This window comes from Archocentrus centrarchus, unplaced genomic scaffold (assembly GCF_007364275.1).
Source record: "Archocentrus centrarchus isolate MPI-CPG fArcCen1 unplaced genomic scaffold, fArcCen1 scaffold_30_ctg1, whole genome shotgun sequence".
Lineage (NCBI taxonomy): Eukaryota > Metazoa > Chordata > Actinopteri > Cichliformes > Cichlidae > Archocentrus > Archocentrus centrarchus.
This window is the reverse complement of record NW_022060259.1, coordinates 2,830,259-2,846,305: the sequence shown is the minus strand read 5'-3', so window position 1 is coordinate 2,846,305 and position 16,047 is coordinate 2,830,259. Positions and strand designations below refer to the sequence as shown.

The 16,047-nt window shown below is 42.7% G+C and overlaps 1 protein-coding gene across 1 annotated transcript in view; it reads right to left on the bottom strand.

The window, feature by feature from the left end:
- LOC115776288 (scavenger receptor cysteine-rich type 1 protein M130-like) overlaps positions 1 to 13,951 on the bottom strand; it is a 216,784-nt gene extending 202,833 nt beyond the window's left edge. Inside the window, exons 1-5 of the mRNA XM_030723904.1 lie at positions 13,918 to 13,951; positions 10,132 to 10,164; positions 9,836 to 10,017; positions 5,169 to 5,487; positions 4,809 to 5,090 (exon numbers count right to left, since the gene is read on the bottom strand). Coding sequence (XP_030579764.1) covers positions 4,809 to 5,090; positions 5,169 to 5,487; positions 9,836 to 10,017; positions 10,132 to 10,164; positions 13,918 to 13,951 — 850 coding nt within the window. The remainder of the gene's footprint in view (positions 1 to 4,808; positions 5,091 to 5,168; positions 5,488 to 9,835; positions 10,018 to 10,131; positions 10,165 to 13,917) is intronic.
- Positions 13,952 to 16,047: the final 2,096 nt, after the last annotated feature.

The following is a 16,047-nucleotide window of genomic DNA, read 5'->3' as shown; positions in this document are numbered from 1 at the left end:
CACAAAGATCACAAGACGGATGGTGCTGGGGAAGAGCATCTGTTTACATAACTCCCAGAGAGGATAAGATTCCCAGCTATCCAAGGCCAGGCAGGGGAGCCAAATTCCGGATTATACAATTGTTTAGGTACAGGCAGTCGCTGCTAATTTACTGACTGCCTTGAGTCTTATTGAAGCCTCTCATTGGTGTATTTCTATCAGCCAAATTCTCTTGGTTCTTCCTCACCTCACAGAACAGACGCTTCTCCAAGATTAAACCATTTCGTCTGCGGTCACCACTGAAACTGGCCTATGAGCTACAGGTATCGCTTCCAGCTCACGCTTCAGTTTCTGAGTCTGAGTGTGTAATGTCTGTGTAGATTCTCAGTTATCCAGGTCATAGTAGTCTCTGGAGCTTGAAAAAGGCGACTGGACTTCTTTTTTGTTTCTTGAAGACGTTTCACCTCTCATCCGAAAGGCTTCTTCAGTTCTCAACCAAATGGTGGAGAGACCCAGGTATTTAAACCCCTGTGGGCGTAGTCCCCTGGACGTGGTTATGACCCTCTATTGATCATGTGCTTGAACACATGTGCCCAGGTGTGAAGGGGGCGTGGGTCATATTTAATCAGTGGTTTCAGTTGAAACCAATTTAGGACTCCGCTCCATTGTTTCCTGTGGCCTATTGAGGTCACTGGAACAAAGGTGTGAATGGGGGTTGAGACGTCTGGGAAGGGAGCTCAGGACAGCACTGTAAGCGGGGGAAAGTTGGTGACGTAATCCACCTCCTCTGTTCAATGATGGTTGTTCACAGTGGACATAGATGGCTTCTTTCACTCCTCTTTCAAACCATCTGTTTTTCCTGTCCAAAATGTGGACATTGGCATCCTCAAAAGAGTGCCCTTTTTCCTTCAGATGCAGATGTACTGCTGAATCTTGTCCTGTCGAGGTGGCTCTTCTATGTTGAATGAATGAATGAATGAATGAATGAATGAATGAATGAAGTTTTATTGCCATGTGGGTGAACAAGTTCACACATTGGAAATTGCAGTTACAGAACACCATCCAAATACACAAACACAACACACATAGGGGGATATGTGTCCTCGGGTCATGCAGCCGACTTGCAGCGCTACCTTTGGCAGGAGGAGAAAACAACACATCATGGGGAAGTTAGGTTAAAAAAAAAGTCATCTGGTACAGTGCTCAAAAAGAGCACTATACCAGGGTCCAAAAAAAACCACCTTAGCAAAGCAATTGCACATGTAAAGCAAGGACAGCGGCGGTAGGTGAGGTCAGGGCAGGAGGGGATGCAGAAGGAGACGAGAGGTGGGGGCATTGTGGAGCCAGATGCCCGGTTCCAGCCAAAACAGTTTGCTGATAGTGGTGGAATTTCATCAGCGGCCGTGATACACCAGACCCAGCTTCACAAATCACAACGCGGAGTGGGGGGGAGAGCAGCCGCACACAGTGCCCTGGAGAGAGATATGGTTGCCAACCAAGGCCGGCAGGTTGTTTTGGAACAGGCTGCTTGTTTTTCCAACAGCCTTCAGTCTTACTGGGAAACCATTCAAAAATCCAATATTCCAAATTAGTTGATTGCCGTCCTCACTGTGCAGAACCGAACTATATCTCCTGATCTAACCCCTCTCGCCTGCGAGCTCGCTAATCTTGCGGCTCAGGTCCACCAGGCTTTGAGTCTGAGTTTGTGCGGCTCTGCTCAGCCCTTCCACCTGGATCGGCAGCCTCTGCAGATGTCGAACCGCCGTCCAGATTTTCTTAATTTGCCAGTAAAGCAGGTATCCACCGAGCCCAAACAGAGAAGATACTGCTACCAAAAAGCCGAATATGTAGGCGTCTTCCACGTCTTCCACTCCAAGGGCCGAGAAGCACACAGGTCTCCACGAGCTCCAAGAGTCGATGACGTATCCAACCGGGTCTGTTCCACTGGGACACCCAGGCTCCCCTGTCCCGGATCTCATAGTGGAAAAAATTCGATCAATGATGGAGAATGCCCAGTTTGCCAGATCCATGGTTCAATCTTGTTCTTATTCGGACAGTGTGTAAAAAGACGCTCTCACAGCAAGCAGCAAGCGGAGAGATGGGGAGGGCAGGGAGAGAGAGATAGTGCGACCGTCTCCGACAAGAGCAGGAAGAGAAATGTTGTGCCATTCGTTTGTGAAGAGGCTGTTTGGTTTCACCAATGTAGAGGTCCGAGCACTCTTCACTGCACTGAACAGCATACACTACATCGCTGATCTTGTGTTTGGCGGGTTTGTCCTTGGGATGAACCAGTTTTTGTCTTAGGGTGTGACTTGGTTTGAAGTATACTGAGATGTCATGCTTGGAGAAAATTCTTCTGAGTTTCTCTGACAAGCCTCTGACATCTTTATGGACTCCCAAAGATCCACAAAGAAGGAGTCCCACTTCGACCCATTATCAGCAGTATAAACTCGGTCACCTACAACATTTCCAAACACCTCGCCACCATCTTATCACCGCTTGTTGGCATCACACCCCACCACATTGAAAACTCTACAGATTTTACTAACAAGGTCCAGAATCTTGTACTGGATCCAGATGAAACCATGGTGTCCTTTGATGTGGTTTCACTTTTCACTTGCATACCTACAACTGAGGCAGTGGAGACCGTCAGAAGACGACTACAGGAAGACGATTCCTTACTGAACAGAACCAGCTTCACCCCAGATCAGATTTGTGCACTTTTAGATCTCTGCCTTACCACAACATATTTTAAATACAATGATGGATTCTACAGACAGAAGCATGGATGTGCCATGGGCTCCCCAGTGTCTCCCATTGTAGCCAACCTTTACATGGAGGAAGTGGAAAGTAAAGCTCTTGGTTCTTTCAAAGGGAAGGCACCTAGCCACTGGTACAGATATGTAGATGACACCTGGGTCAAAATCAAAACCCAAGAAGTAGAAGCCTTCACTCGTCACATTAACTCAGTGGATAAATACATACGTTTTACCAGGGAGGACACCAGAGATAACAAGTTACCATTCCTGGACTGTGCGGTGCTTATCGAGGAAGATGGAAGCCTCAACATTGAAGTTTACCGGAAGCCCACACACACAGACCAGTATCTCCTCTTTGACTCCCACCACCCTCTGGAACACAAACTTGGGGTGATCAGGACCCTACAACACCGTGCGGAAAGTGTTCCCTCTAAGGCAGAAGGGAAGCATAAGGAACACACACACATTAAGAAAGCCCTCAAAACATGCGGTTACCCCAACTGGGCCTTCATCAAATCAGCTAAGATGCACAGGAATGAAGGCCAAACACAAACTACAGAGAATGGGAAGGACAAGAGGAACAACATTGTCATCCCATATGTGTCAGGCTTGTCAGAGAAACTCAGAAGAATTTTCTCCAAGCATGACATCTCAGTATACTTCAAACCAAGTCACACCCTAAGACAATAACTGGTTCATCCCAAGGACAAACCCGCCAAACACAAGATCAGCGATGTAGTGTATGCTGTTCAGTGCAGTGAAGAGTGCTCGGACCTCTACATTGGTGAAACCAAACAGCCTCTTCACAAACGAATGGCACAACATAGAAGAGCCACCTCGACAGGACAAGATTCAGCAGTACATCTGCATCTGAAGGAAAAAGGGCACTCTTTTGAGGATGCCAATGTCCACATTTTGGACAGGGAAAACAGATGGTTTGAAAGAGGAGTGAAAGAAGCCATCTATGTCCACTGTGAACAACCATCATTGAACAGAGGAGGTGGATTACGTCACCAACTTTCCCCCGCTTACAGTGCTGTCCTGAGCTCCCTTCCCAGACGTCTCAACCCCCATTCACACCTTTGTTCCAGTGACCTCAATAGGCCACAGGAAACAATGGAGCGGAGTCCTAAATTGGTTTCAACTGAAACCACTGATTAAATATGACCCACGCCCCCTTCACACCTGGGCACATGTGTTCAAGCACATGATCAATAGAGGGTCATAACCACGTCCAGGGGACTACGCCCACAGGGGTTTAAATACCTGGGTCTCTCCACCATTTGGTTGAGAACTGAAGAAGCCTTTCGGATGAGAGGTGAAACGTCTTCAAGAAACAAAAAAGAAGTCCAGTCGCCTTTTTCAAGCTCCAGAGCCTGAGTGTGTAATGCTCTGCACAAACTTTCATATTGACCAGGCAGTCTTATCAAGGCCTGGATGGGTGCCCAGACTTTCCAAATTTCCCAATAAGTCAGGTACCCTCCAAGTCCAATCTGAGAGTATCTTGTTACCAAAAGGCCAAATATGTAGGCATCTTCCATGTCTTCAAAGGACAGACCCGCCAGGCACATTATACTCCAGTGTCCCCAGGAGTCCAATATGTAGCCAGCTGGGTAAGCTCCAGCCGGACAAGACAGTTCTCCTTTTCCCAGTCTCGTTGCCGAAAAAGTCTGATCAATAGCGTTGAGAGACCAGCTGACCAAATCCATAGTTTTATTTTCCAGTTCAGAGATGTGTGAAGAGAGGCTCTTGAGGCACAAGCCAAGCAGCAAGCAGGGTAGATAAGGAGAGGGTTGGGAGACAGAAAAAAAAGCAAAAGGAAAAACAGGAAGTTTATATACCTCTATTGCAGGTCATTCATGTCCTCTGTCTGTGACACTCAGATATCTGACTCTGGATCTTTCTGATATATATATATATATATTTAATGCCCTCACCACTGTGATCATTTTCTTTTCTCTCTTTTCTTTCCCCTGACTCCAACCAGATGAGGCAGATGGCATCACTGACACACACTGTAGTTTAGATCCAGATAAGGAAAACTATTTTGATTGGATTGACAGGCCTTACCTGTGCAGTAGAGCTTCATCATGGAGGAAAATGGGCTCAGTGTTATACACTCCTTTATACTAGATCCAGATTTAACACAGTCAGAGTGTACTGACACCAGATTCATTCCAGCGGCCTCTTTCCATCCTACAGAAACAGCAGAACCACAATCCAGATGTTCACAGACAACAGCTGATTCCTTAAGGGTCCAGTGAGGGACATCCACTGGTCTCCAGTCTCCCAGATGTTTCACCTCTAATGTACCTGCACAGCGGCTGGCTCCTCCCACCAACCTGACAGGTTCTGAGCAGAAAGCAGAGAGTCATCAGTAACAGAATAAAGTGAGTTTGAACCAAATCAAAGCTGCAGCTCCTCTTCTACCTGAGCAGGTGAGTCCAGCAGCTTTGCCAGGTGAGCAGCTGCTTCTAGCTGAGCCTGAGCTTCTACAGTCCAGGAGAGCAGACTCATGGCCTCCACACTGGAACTCTCTGCTCCACACCGGAGCCTCCACTTCTCCATACAGCGCCCCCTGGAGAACCGAAGGAGGCCCACAGCCAAGCTCCCTACAGACCACCTCTGCATCCTGCTGGTCAAAGTCAGCTTCACACACTGAGGACCAGCTCTGGTTAGACTTCACCTCCAGTCTGCCTGAACACAGACTGGAACCATTCAGCAGCCTGACAGAGTCTGGAGAGATCAGAGAAGATCACACAGAGAGATCAGAGAAGATCACACAGAGAGATCAGAGAAGATCACACAGAGAGATCAGAGAAGATCACACAGAGAGATCGGAGAAGATCACACAGAGAGATCAGAGAAGATCACACAGAGAGATCAGAGACAGCAGACACACAAGAAGAAGATGGCAGCAAACAACTATTCACTGATTCACACTCAGCACAACTCCAACACGAGCTCATCACTCAATTCAATTCAATTAATTCAATTTTATTTATATAGCGCCAAATCACAACAAACAGTCGCCTCAAGGCGCTTTGTATTGTGGGTAAAGACCCTACAATAATACTGAGAAAACCCAACAGTCAGAACAACCCCCTATGAGCAGCACTTGGTGACAGAGAAAATGAAAAACTCCCTTTTAACAGGAAGAAACCTCCAGCAGAACCAGGCTCAGGGAGGGGGGGTCATCTGCTGTGACCGTTTGGACTGAGGGGAGAGAGACAGGACAAAAGACATGCTGTGGAAGAGAGCCTGAGATTAATGATAACTAATGATTAAATGCAGAGTGGAGTATAAACAAAGTAAATAAGGTGTGTAAAAAGAAATAGTCTATTATGGGAACCCCCCAGCAGCCTAGGCCTATAGCAGCATAACTAAGGGATGGTTCAGGGTCACCTGATCGAGCCCTAACTATAAGCTTGATCAAAAAGGAAAGTTTTAAGCCTAATCTTAAAAATAGAGAGGGTGTCTGTCTCCCGAATCCAAGCTGGGAGCTGGTTCCACAGAAGAGGCGCCTGAAAGCTGAAGGCTCTGCCTCCCATTCTACTCTTAAGTATCCTAGGAACCACAAGTAAGCCAGCAGTTTGAGAGTGAAGTGCTCTGTTGGGGTGATATGGTACTATGAGGTCTTTGAGATAAGATGGTGCCTGATTATTCAAGACCTTGTAGGTGAGGAGAAGGATTTTAAATTCTATTCTAGATTTAACAGGGAGCCAGTGAAGAGAAGCCAATATGGGAGAAATCTGCTCTCTCTTTCTAGTCCCTGTCAGTACTCTAGCTGCAGCATTTTGGATCAGCTGAAGGCTTTTCAGGGAGCTTTTAGGACAGCCTGATAATAATGAATTACAATAGTCCACCCTAGAAGTAATAAATGCATGGATTAGCTTTTCAGCATCACTCTGAGAAAGGATGTTTCTAATTTTAGAAATATTGCGCAAATGCAAAAAAGCGGTCCTACATATTTGTTTAATATGTGCATTGAAGGACATATCCTGGTCAAAAATGACTCCAAGATTTCTCACAGTGTTACTGGAGGCCAAAGTAATGCCATCCAGAGTAAGTATCTGGTTTGACACCATGTTTCTAAGATTTGTGGGGCCGAGTACAAGAACTTCAGTTAGATCTGAATTTAGAAGCAGGAAATTAGAGGTCATCCAGGCCTTAATGTCTTTAAGATATTCCTGCAGTTTAACTAATTGATGTGTGTCATCTGGCTTCATGGATACATAAAGCTGAGTATCATCTGCATAACAATGGAAATTGATGCAATGCTTTCAAATAATACTGCCTAAGGGAAGCATGTATAATGTAAATAAAATTGGTCCTAACACAGAACCCTGTGGAACTCCATAATTAACCTTTGTGTCTGAAGAAGACTCCCCATTTACATGAACAAATTGGAGTCTATTAGATACATATGATTCAAACTACTGCAGTGCAGTACCTTTAATACCTATAGTATGCTCTAATCTCTGTAATAAAATGTTATGGTCAACAGTATCAAAGCTGCACTGAGGTCCAACAGGACAAGCACAGAGATGAGTCCACTGTCAGAGGCTGTAAGAAGATCATTTGTAACCTTCACTAATGCTGTTTCTGTACTGTGATGAATTCTGAAACCTGACTGAAACTCTTCAAATAAACCGTTCCTCTGCAGATGATCAGTGAGCTGTTTTACAACTACTCTTTCAAGAATCTTTGAGAGAAAAGGAAGGTTGGAGATTGGCCTATAATTAGCTAAGACAGCTGGGTCAAGTGATGGCTTTCTAAGTAGAGGTTTAATTACAGCCACCTTGAAGGTCTGTGGTACATAGCCAACTACTAAAGACAGATTGATCATTTTTAAGATTGAAGCATCAATAATTGGAAAGACTTCTTTGAACAGTCTAGTAGGAATGGGATCTAATAAACATGTTGCTGGTTTGGAGGAAGTAACTATTGAAGTTAACTCTGAAAGATCAACTGGAGCAAAAGAGTCAAAACAAATACCAGCAGTGCTGAAAGCAGCCAAACATGAAGAATAATCTTTGAGATGGTTATGAATAATTTTTTCTCTAATGTCTAAAATTTTATTTGTAAAGAAATCCATGAAGTCACTACTAGTTAACGTGAAAGGAATACTCGGCTCTACAGAGCTCTGACTCTTTGTCAGCCTGGCTACAGTGCTGAAAACAAACCTGGGGTTGTTCTTATTTTCTTCAATTAATGATGAGTAGTAAGATGTCCTAGCTTCATGGAGGGCTTCTTTTATAGAGCAACAAACTCTTTTTCCAGGCTAAATGAGCATCTTCTAATTTAGTGAGACGCCATTCCCTCTCCAGCTTTCGGGTTATCTGCTTTAAGCTGTGTGTTTGTGAATTATACCACGGAGTCAGGCACTTCTAATTTGAGGCTTTCCTTTTCAGAGGAGCCACAGTATCCAAAGTTATACGCAGTGAGGATGTAAAACTATTGACGAGATAATCGACCTCACTAGGAGCAGAGTTTAGGTAGCTGCTCTGCACTGCGTTGGCACTGAAGAGCATAATAATGAAGGAATTAGATCTTTAAACTTAGTTACAGCACTTTCAGAAAGACTTCTACTGTAATAAAACTTATTCCCCACTGCTGTGTAATCCATTAAAGTATTATGTAAATGTTACTAAGAAATGATCAGATAGGAGGGGGCTTTCAGGGAATACTGTTAAGTCTTTAGTTTCTATGCCATATGTTAGGACAAGATCCAGAGTATGATTAAAGTGGTGGGTGGGCTCCTTTACATTTTGAGAAAAGCCAATTGAATCTAACAATAGATTAAATTTAGTGTTGAGGCTGTCATTCTCAGCATCTACATGGATGTTAAAATCACCCACTATAATTATTTTATCTGAACTGAGCACTAAATCAGATAAAAAGTCTGAGAAATCAGACAGAAACTCTGAATAAGGACCAGGTGGACGATAGATAATAACAAATAAAACAGGTTTTTGAGTTTCCCAATTAGGATGGACAAGACTAAGAGTCAGGCTTTCAAAAGAATGAAAACTTTGTCTGGGTCTTTGATTAATTAATAAGCTGGAATTGAAGATTGCAGCTAATCCTCCTCCTCGACCTGTGCTTCGAGCATTCTGACAGTTACTGTGACTCGGGGGTGTTGATTCATTTAAACTAACATATTCATCCTGCTGTAACCAGGTTTCTGTAAGGCAGAATAAATCAATACGTTGATCAATTATTAAATCATTTACTAATAGGGACTTAGAAGAGAGAGACCTAATGTTTAACAATCCACATTTAATTGTTTTATTTTTTGGTGCAGTTGATGAAGCTGTATTATTTATTGTTTTTGAATTTTTAGGCTTAAATAGTTTTTTGCTGATTTTAGCTTTGGTTTTTGGTGGTCTGGGAGCAGGCACCGACTCTATGGGGATGGGGTTTTGGGGGGATGGCAGGAGGAGAGAAGCTGCAGAGAGGCGTGTAAGACTGCAGCTCTACTTCCTGGTCTCAACCCTGGGTAGTCAGTTTTTAGGGTTAATAAATTTGGCCAGATTTCTAGAAATGAGAGCTGCTCCATCCAAAGTGGGATGGATGCCGTCTCTCCTAACAAGACCAGGTTTTCCCCAGAAACTTTGCCAATTATCTATGAAGCCCACGTCGTTTTTTGGACACCACTCAGACAGCCAGCGATTCAAGGAGAACATGCGGCTAAACATGTCGCTCCTGGTCTGATTGGGGAGGGGCCCAGAGAAAACTACAGAGTCCGACATCGTTTTTGCAAAGTTACACACCGAGTCAATATTAATTTTAGTGACCTCCGATTGGCGTAACCGGGTGTCATTACTGCCGACGTGAATAACGATCTTACCAAATCTACGATTAGCCTTAGCCAGCAGTTTCAAATTTCCATTTAAAGAGCTGCTCTGGCCCCTGGAAGACATTTGACTATGGTCGCCGGTGTCTCTAGCTTCACGTTTCTCAAAACAGAGTCGCCAATAACCAGAGTTTGTTCCTCGGCGGGTGTGTCGCCGAGTGGAGAAAAATGGTTAGAGACGTGAACAGGTTGGTGGTGTACCCTGAATACAGTCTGGTTTAATCTTCCACACAGATACGGGGTGCTGGGGTCTCCGTCCAAAAGTAAGAGCAGAGCCACAATCCAGATGTTCACAGACAACAGCTGCTGCATTCAGGGTCCAGTTAAAGTAAACCACTGGTCTCCATTCTCCCAGATGTTTCGTCTCTAGTGTTCCTGCACAGCGACTGGCTCCTCCCACCAGCCTGACATCATCAAACTCTGAACAGAAAGCAGAGAGTCATCAGTAAAGAAATGAATTTACTTGTTCAACGATTAAAGTCAGACTTTCCCGCTGATGCAGAGTCTTTATTTTTCTCAGAGGTCTCTGTTTACCTGCTGAATTGTGTTTCCCTTTAGCTCGGACTCCTGAAGAGAAAATCAAGGAAACCATCAGCATGAAGCAGGACTTTGATCGAAGCTCAGCCCAAGAAGAACAAAGTCTTTGAGGTTCTGCTGTCAAACATTTTCTATCAGCACAGAAATAGCTCTGTAAATTCATTCAGTGCTGGCAGGGATGAAGAAAGACGACCCAAGCTTAGAAGAAAGAGGAGAAAGGCAGGTGGAGTAAACTACACCCTCTGATAGAATACAAATCCTCGTACCTGAGCACATCTGAACTGCAAGCTTTGACTTCATGCACGTGCCAGATCAATGAGTACAAACTACATGTGTGGAATGAACAGTGCATTTTAAATGGTCATGAGTGGAATTAATAATAGGTTAAATCAGCAGGAGCAATGCAGTCAGACAGAATCCAATCTGCTCAACGCTCTCAGCATGTTTTCAGCTGTACTGCTTGAATTCCTCTCACAGTATTTTCTGCAGTGAATCTGAGAGATAAGAGTCACCTTCTCCCCTGTTATATGGCTGCATCACCTCCATCACTCACAGTTAGAGTTCATTTCCTTTGATCATGAGATATGAGTGTGTGTGGGTGTGTGTGTGTGTGTATGTGTGCGTGTGTGTGCGTATGTGTGTGTGTGTGTGTGTGTGTGTGTGTGTGTGTGTGTGTGTGTGTGCGTATGTTTATAATACCTTGTGGGGACAATGTTCCTGACATATACTACGTTGTGGGGACCAATTGCTCCTTGTGGGGACTGGAACCTTGTCCCCACAAGGGGAAACCCTGTTTTTGGGTCAGGGGTCAGAGTTAGGGCTAAGGTATGAATTGAGTTTAGGTTAGGGTTAGGGTTAGGTATGTGATGGTTAGGGTTAGGAAAAGGGTAAAGGTAAGGTTTAGGCTGTAGAAATGAATGGAAGTCAATGGAAATTCCCCACAAAGATAGCAAAACACACTTGTCTGTGTGTGTGTGTGCGTGTGTGCGTGTGTGTGTGCGTGTGTGTAATATATAGGGGGTTTTTTTTGTATAAAAGGTTTGAATTGACGCAAACTGTTCTCTCCCCATCTCTCATTTAGCAAAATGATCTGGATCCAAGCTTCACTGATTGGTGCCTCAGCTCAGGTAAAAATCTACCAGCAGCATTTTCACAGAGAACAGAGGATGAAAACCTGTCAGACCAGAGTCCAGAGTCGGCATACAGATGCTCAGTGAATGTGGTGCTGAAGGTGTGGAGGTGGATCAGAGTGTCAGAGGTGAAGCACAGAGTGCCAACAGTCCACATACACTGATAGTCTGTTAGAGGCAGAGGAGGAGGAGGGGACATGGATGTTTTTGTAGTAGACACAGGAACCTGCAACCTCCAAGCTGTTCACACTCCAGGACTGGTTGTTCAGCCAACCCTGCTGACATCATAATTTCCTCTCATGATTCCTATGAAACTGATCAAAATCAGAACTCCTCCTCTCCACTCGACCTCCCAGTGACTTGTTAGAGTGTATGTGTGTGTGTGTGTGTGTGAGTCTGTTATTCTAAGCAGAGGTTCTTCAAAGTGCTTTAGAGTCAAAAGATCACAGAAATAAGAAGATGCAAAAATGAAGCATGTGGGGAACAGTCTTAAGATTAGGGCTGGAACGATTTGACGTAATCGATGATGTCGAATACAAAAATTTGTCGACGTGGAATTTCATCATCGAAACGAAAATGAATAAAATGATTTTATTTTAATATTTCAAGATCACAATAATGTTCCAATTTAAAACTACAACAAAAACCGAACTGACAAAAATAAAATGCACTTCAATTGGATACTTATAATTTACTTCCGCGAACCGCACAGAGCCGCAGATTAAGCTGAAAGAGCCGCATGCGGCTCCGGAGCCGCTGGTTACCAAGCCCTGCTCTAGTGGAACAGAGAGGAGGGAGGAGAAAATGAAAGAAAATGGAGACAGACTGTCAAAGGTGTGGGACCGTTTGACAGAAACCAAAAATAAACCTGAATGCAGAGCAGAGCTTTCCTTCCAGCAGCATCGCTGCAGTGCTGAGCGTTTAAAACTCCGGCACCCTGGAGCTGTGACGTCAGCTCTGGATGGGTGCGTTAGTGCGTCATAGATACCTGTTAATATTTGTACAGTAACGTTTCTGTTAGTTTACCTGTGAGAAACAAGCTCTCATGGATGATGCTTGCTAAGCACCGCCATTTCAGTGATGTTAGCTAAAGGACAATAAGAGCTACGTTGACTCCTATTTTCTGCCGTCATATTATTATCAGCATTCATCATGAATAATAAACCTCTGTATGAACTGACTCATCTGTAAACTATTCAGCTGTTTTGGATGGAAAAATCTTTTTGATTTATTTTGAAGCCTTATTTGAACTTTTGGACAGAGGCCAGTTTTTAATTTGCAGATTATATTTTCATTTATAAAATAAAAATTCATTCACTTTGATATGCGTTTTGTTATTTGATATTTATTGTGATGTCACATTAATGTTAATACATTTGATTCGTTTCAAACTCGTATTTTTATCGGTAATTATTTTAATTAAATAATTAATTATCCCAGCTGCCCTATGACAGCTGGGATAGGCTCCAGCCCCCCCCGCGACCCTGAACAGGATAAGCGGAAGCGAATGGATGGATGGATGGAATTATTTTAATTGTGAGAAGAGAACAAGGTGATGTTAACAGGTGGGCAGGCTTGAACAGGTGAGTTAAGATTGAAATAATCATCGACTAATCGACTAATTGATAACAAAAATGACAGATTATTTGACTATCAAAGTAATCTTTAGTTGCAGCCCTACTTAAGATCAATATTCAAATGAATTGATCACCTTTGCACTAATCCTACTGTAGATCAAACTCTTCTTCTGGAACTCTTATTGATATTTTTGCTCCTTTAGTAAAGTGTGAACTTTACTGTTCTTTTCTACTTTGCAGAATTGATTTTGCCTTCAAAAATGAAAAAGTAGAGAAATTATGAAAGCTTAGATTGTTGGTGAAACTTTGACCAGTTTATGGAGCTGATTGATTATGTTCCATGAAACTGATAATAATCTCTCAGTGATGGGGAATTAGCATACTTGTATTTAACAGGTGGTTTCCCCTGGTCCATATGGATATAAAAATACTCTAAAAAAATAAGAATGTCAGAAACCTCGATATATTTCTCCTCTCCACATGTGTAAATCTTACCAGTCAAGAAACAAATCTCAAATTAAATTCAGCCATTTAAGTGTAGATGAAAAATTAAATATTTCAATAATTATTTTCTGGTCAAAATTAAGATTTAACATCCGTGAAAAAACCTGTTCCCACAACATGAGAAATAAAACTTGTTTTCTATGGAATTAGCAGTCAGTTAACCTATTAAATAAGTTAATAAATATGAAAATAAATAAAACAATGTCTGGTACAGTAAAATAATATTGTTGATATCATTAATACTGAGAAAGGTACACTGAGAAAGTGATTAAAAAAACAAAGAAAGAAAGAAAACTGTAATGCCAGTAAAAAAAAGTTTGAAAATGAGATGAAGAGGAGCTCACTTCTGCTGTCGGCTTCAGTTTCTGACACAAAACCACAAATCTGTATCATATTTGAGGTTCAATAAACATTCAGATTTAAGAAAAAATATTTCAGGTTTTAGAGGGTTAATAATCTCATCTTTCTTTTCTCCCTCAGGGCGCAGACAGCAGCGCTGTGTCAGTCATTTGGTGAAATCCTCCAATCAAATCAGTGAGTTCTTAGAGCTGATCTTTAAACCAGAGTCCTACCTGAGCTCCACAGCAGCAGCAGCAGGTGATCCATGTCCAGGTAGACTTCTCTCTGTCTGCTCACTGCTCTCGTCATCACCTGTGCTGCGCTCAGTAAATATCTGCCTGCAGGAAGAGGCGGGTCAGAATCTTTTTTTCAAGAACCTGAACAGGAAGTGGTCATGCTGCACTGACACATCAGATGTTCAACTTTTCATGAGTGTTTGGATTTTGTCTGCACAGCTGGAGTCAGTCACACAGATACAACAATGATAATTACAATTAATGAACTTATTATTGTTCCACATATGAAAATAAAAACAAAATAAACACCCCTGGTCCAACGCAATAACTTAGGGAGGTCATCATCTGCTTTATAGATGGAACCCTGCAGTAAGATGGCTGCACAGCCCCGACTGACCCGCATGAAGAGCTCGTCAAAGCCTGGCCCTGCTCGGGTGAACAAGGACTGTAACGGTACCACGTGTTTCTCTGCCCCAAGACCCCTGCTGTCCTTTCAAACCATAAGTAACTTTATAGCTGTGTAACAGTACTGAACACAAACTAATGTGTGAAACATTTCCTTCAGATTTACAAAGTTACTGATTTAATAAAGATCTTTTTATGTTTTCAGCTTGATGCCAAACAAATGAAAGAAGCTTAAGCATAATTATGCACTGAAAGTCACAGTGACATAAGCATGCTGTGTAAATGCAGCCTCTGGTACCACACAACACCACAACTGCACAACACCACACAACACAGTTACAGTGAGAAACTCAGTATTAGATGCCATCATTCACAGCCTGGGGGTATGAGCAAGAAAAGTTTGGAAAAAAATCACTCATTTTGAATATACACGTATATCATCCAAAATAATTCCAATGTGGGATTATTACCACAAAATAACCGAACGACAGTCACTGTATTTCCATCTGAAAATAGGACCAAAGTTCTGATTTAAAGTTTAAAATGTTGCTCTGGAAAAACAAATTTATGATCTCGAGAAAACACATCAAAATGCCCAAACTAAGGACATATTTAGACAATTGGTGAATTTGAAACTATAATATAAGATTATGAATACATATCAAACAGAGAGGGCAATAATTAAGTCTAAACAACAATTTTATGAACTTGGGGAAAAGCACATAAAGTATTAGCATGGCAACTTAAAACTGAGGAAACCAAACAAACAATTAATGCTATAGAAAAACAGTCAAAACGTATAATGTATAATCCCAGAGAAATGAATGAGGGTTTTAAAAAATATTATTTGGATCTTGATACATCACAATCTGAGGGGGATTTAAATGAAATTGAGTCCTTTTTATCCTCCACTGAACTGCCATGTTTGTCAGAGGAGGATAGAGTGAGACTGGACAAGCCTTTTGTTAAAGCTGAATTACTGGATATTATCAATTCACTTCCTAGAAATAAATCACCTGGTGAGGATTATAAAGAATTTCAAGACCTTCTTATACCACTGTTGATGGATGTCCTCGAGCAAAGTAGGAGAGATGGGTACTTTCCAGACTCTTTTTCTCAAGCTGTTATAAAAGTCATCCACTAAAAAGAGGAAGAGAAAGTGTTCCTCCTATAGATCAATCTCACTCCTCAATACAGATTATAAATTAGTTACAAAAATGATAGCAAGGAGGTTGGAAAGCTGTTTACCCCTTCTTGGTCTCTGGAGCTTGAAAAAGGCGACTGGACTTCTTTTTGTTTCTTGAAGACGTTTCACCTCTCATCCGAAAGGCTTCTTCAGTTCTCAACCAAATGGTGGAGAGACCCAGGTATTTAAACCCCTGTGGGCGTAGTCCCCTGGAGGTGGTTATGACCCTCTATTGATCATGTGCATTCAGCAGTACATCTGCATCTGAAGGAAAAAGGGCACTCTTTTGAGGATGCCAATGTCCACATTTTGGACAGGGAAAACAGATGGTTTGAAAGAGGAGTGAAAGAAGCCATCTATGTCCACTGTGAACAACCATCATTGAACAGAGGAGGTGGATTACGTCACCAACTTTCCCCCGCTTACAGTGCTGTCCTGAGCTCCCTTCCCAGACGTCTCAACCCCCATTCACACCTTTGTTCCAGTGACCTCAATAGGCCACAGGAAACAATGGAGCGGAGTCCTAAATTGGTTTC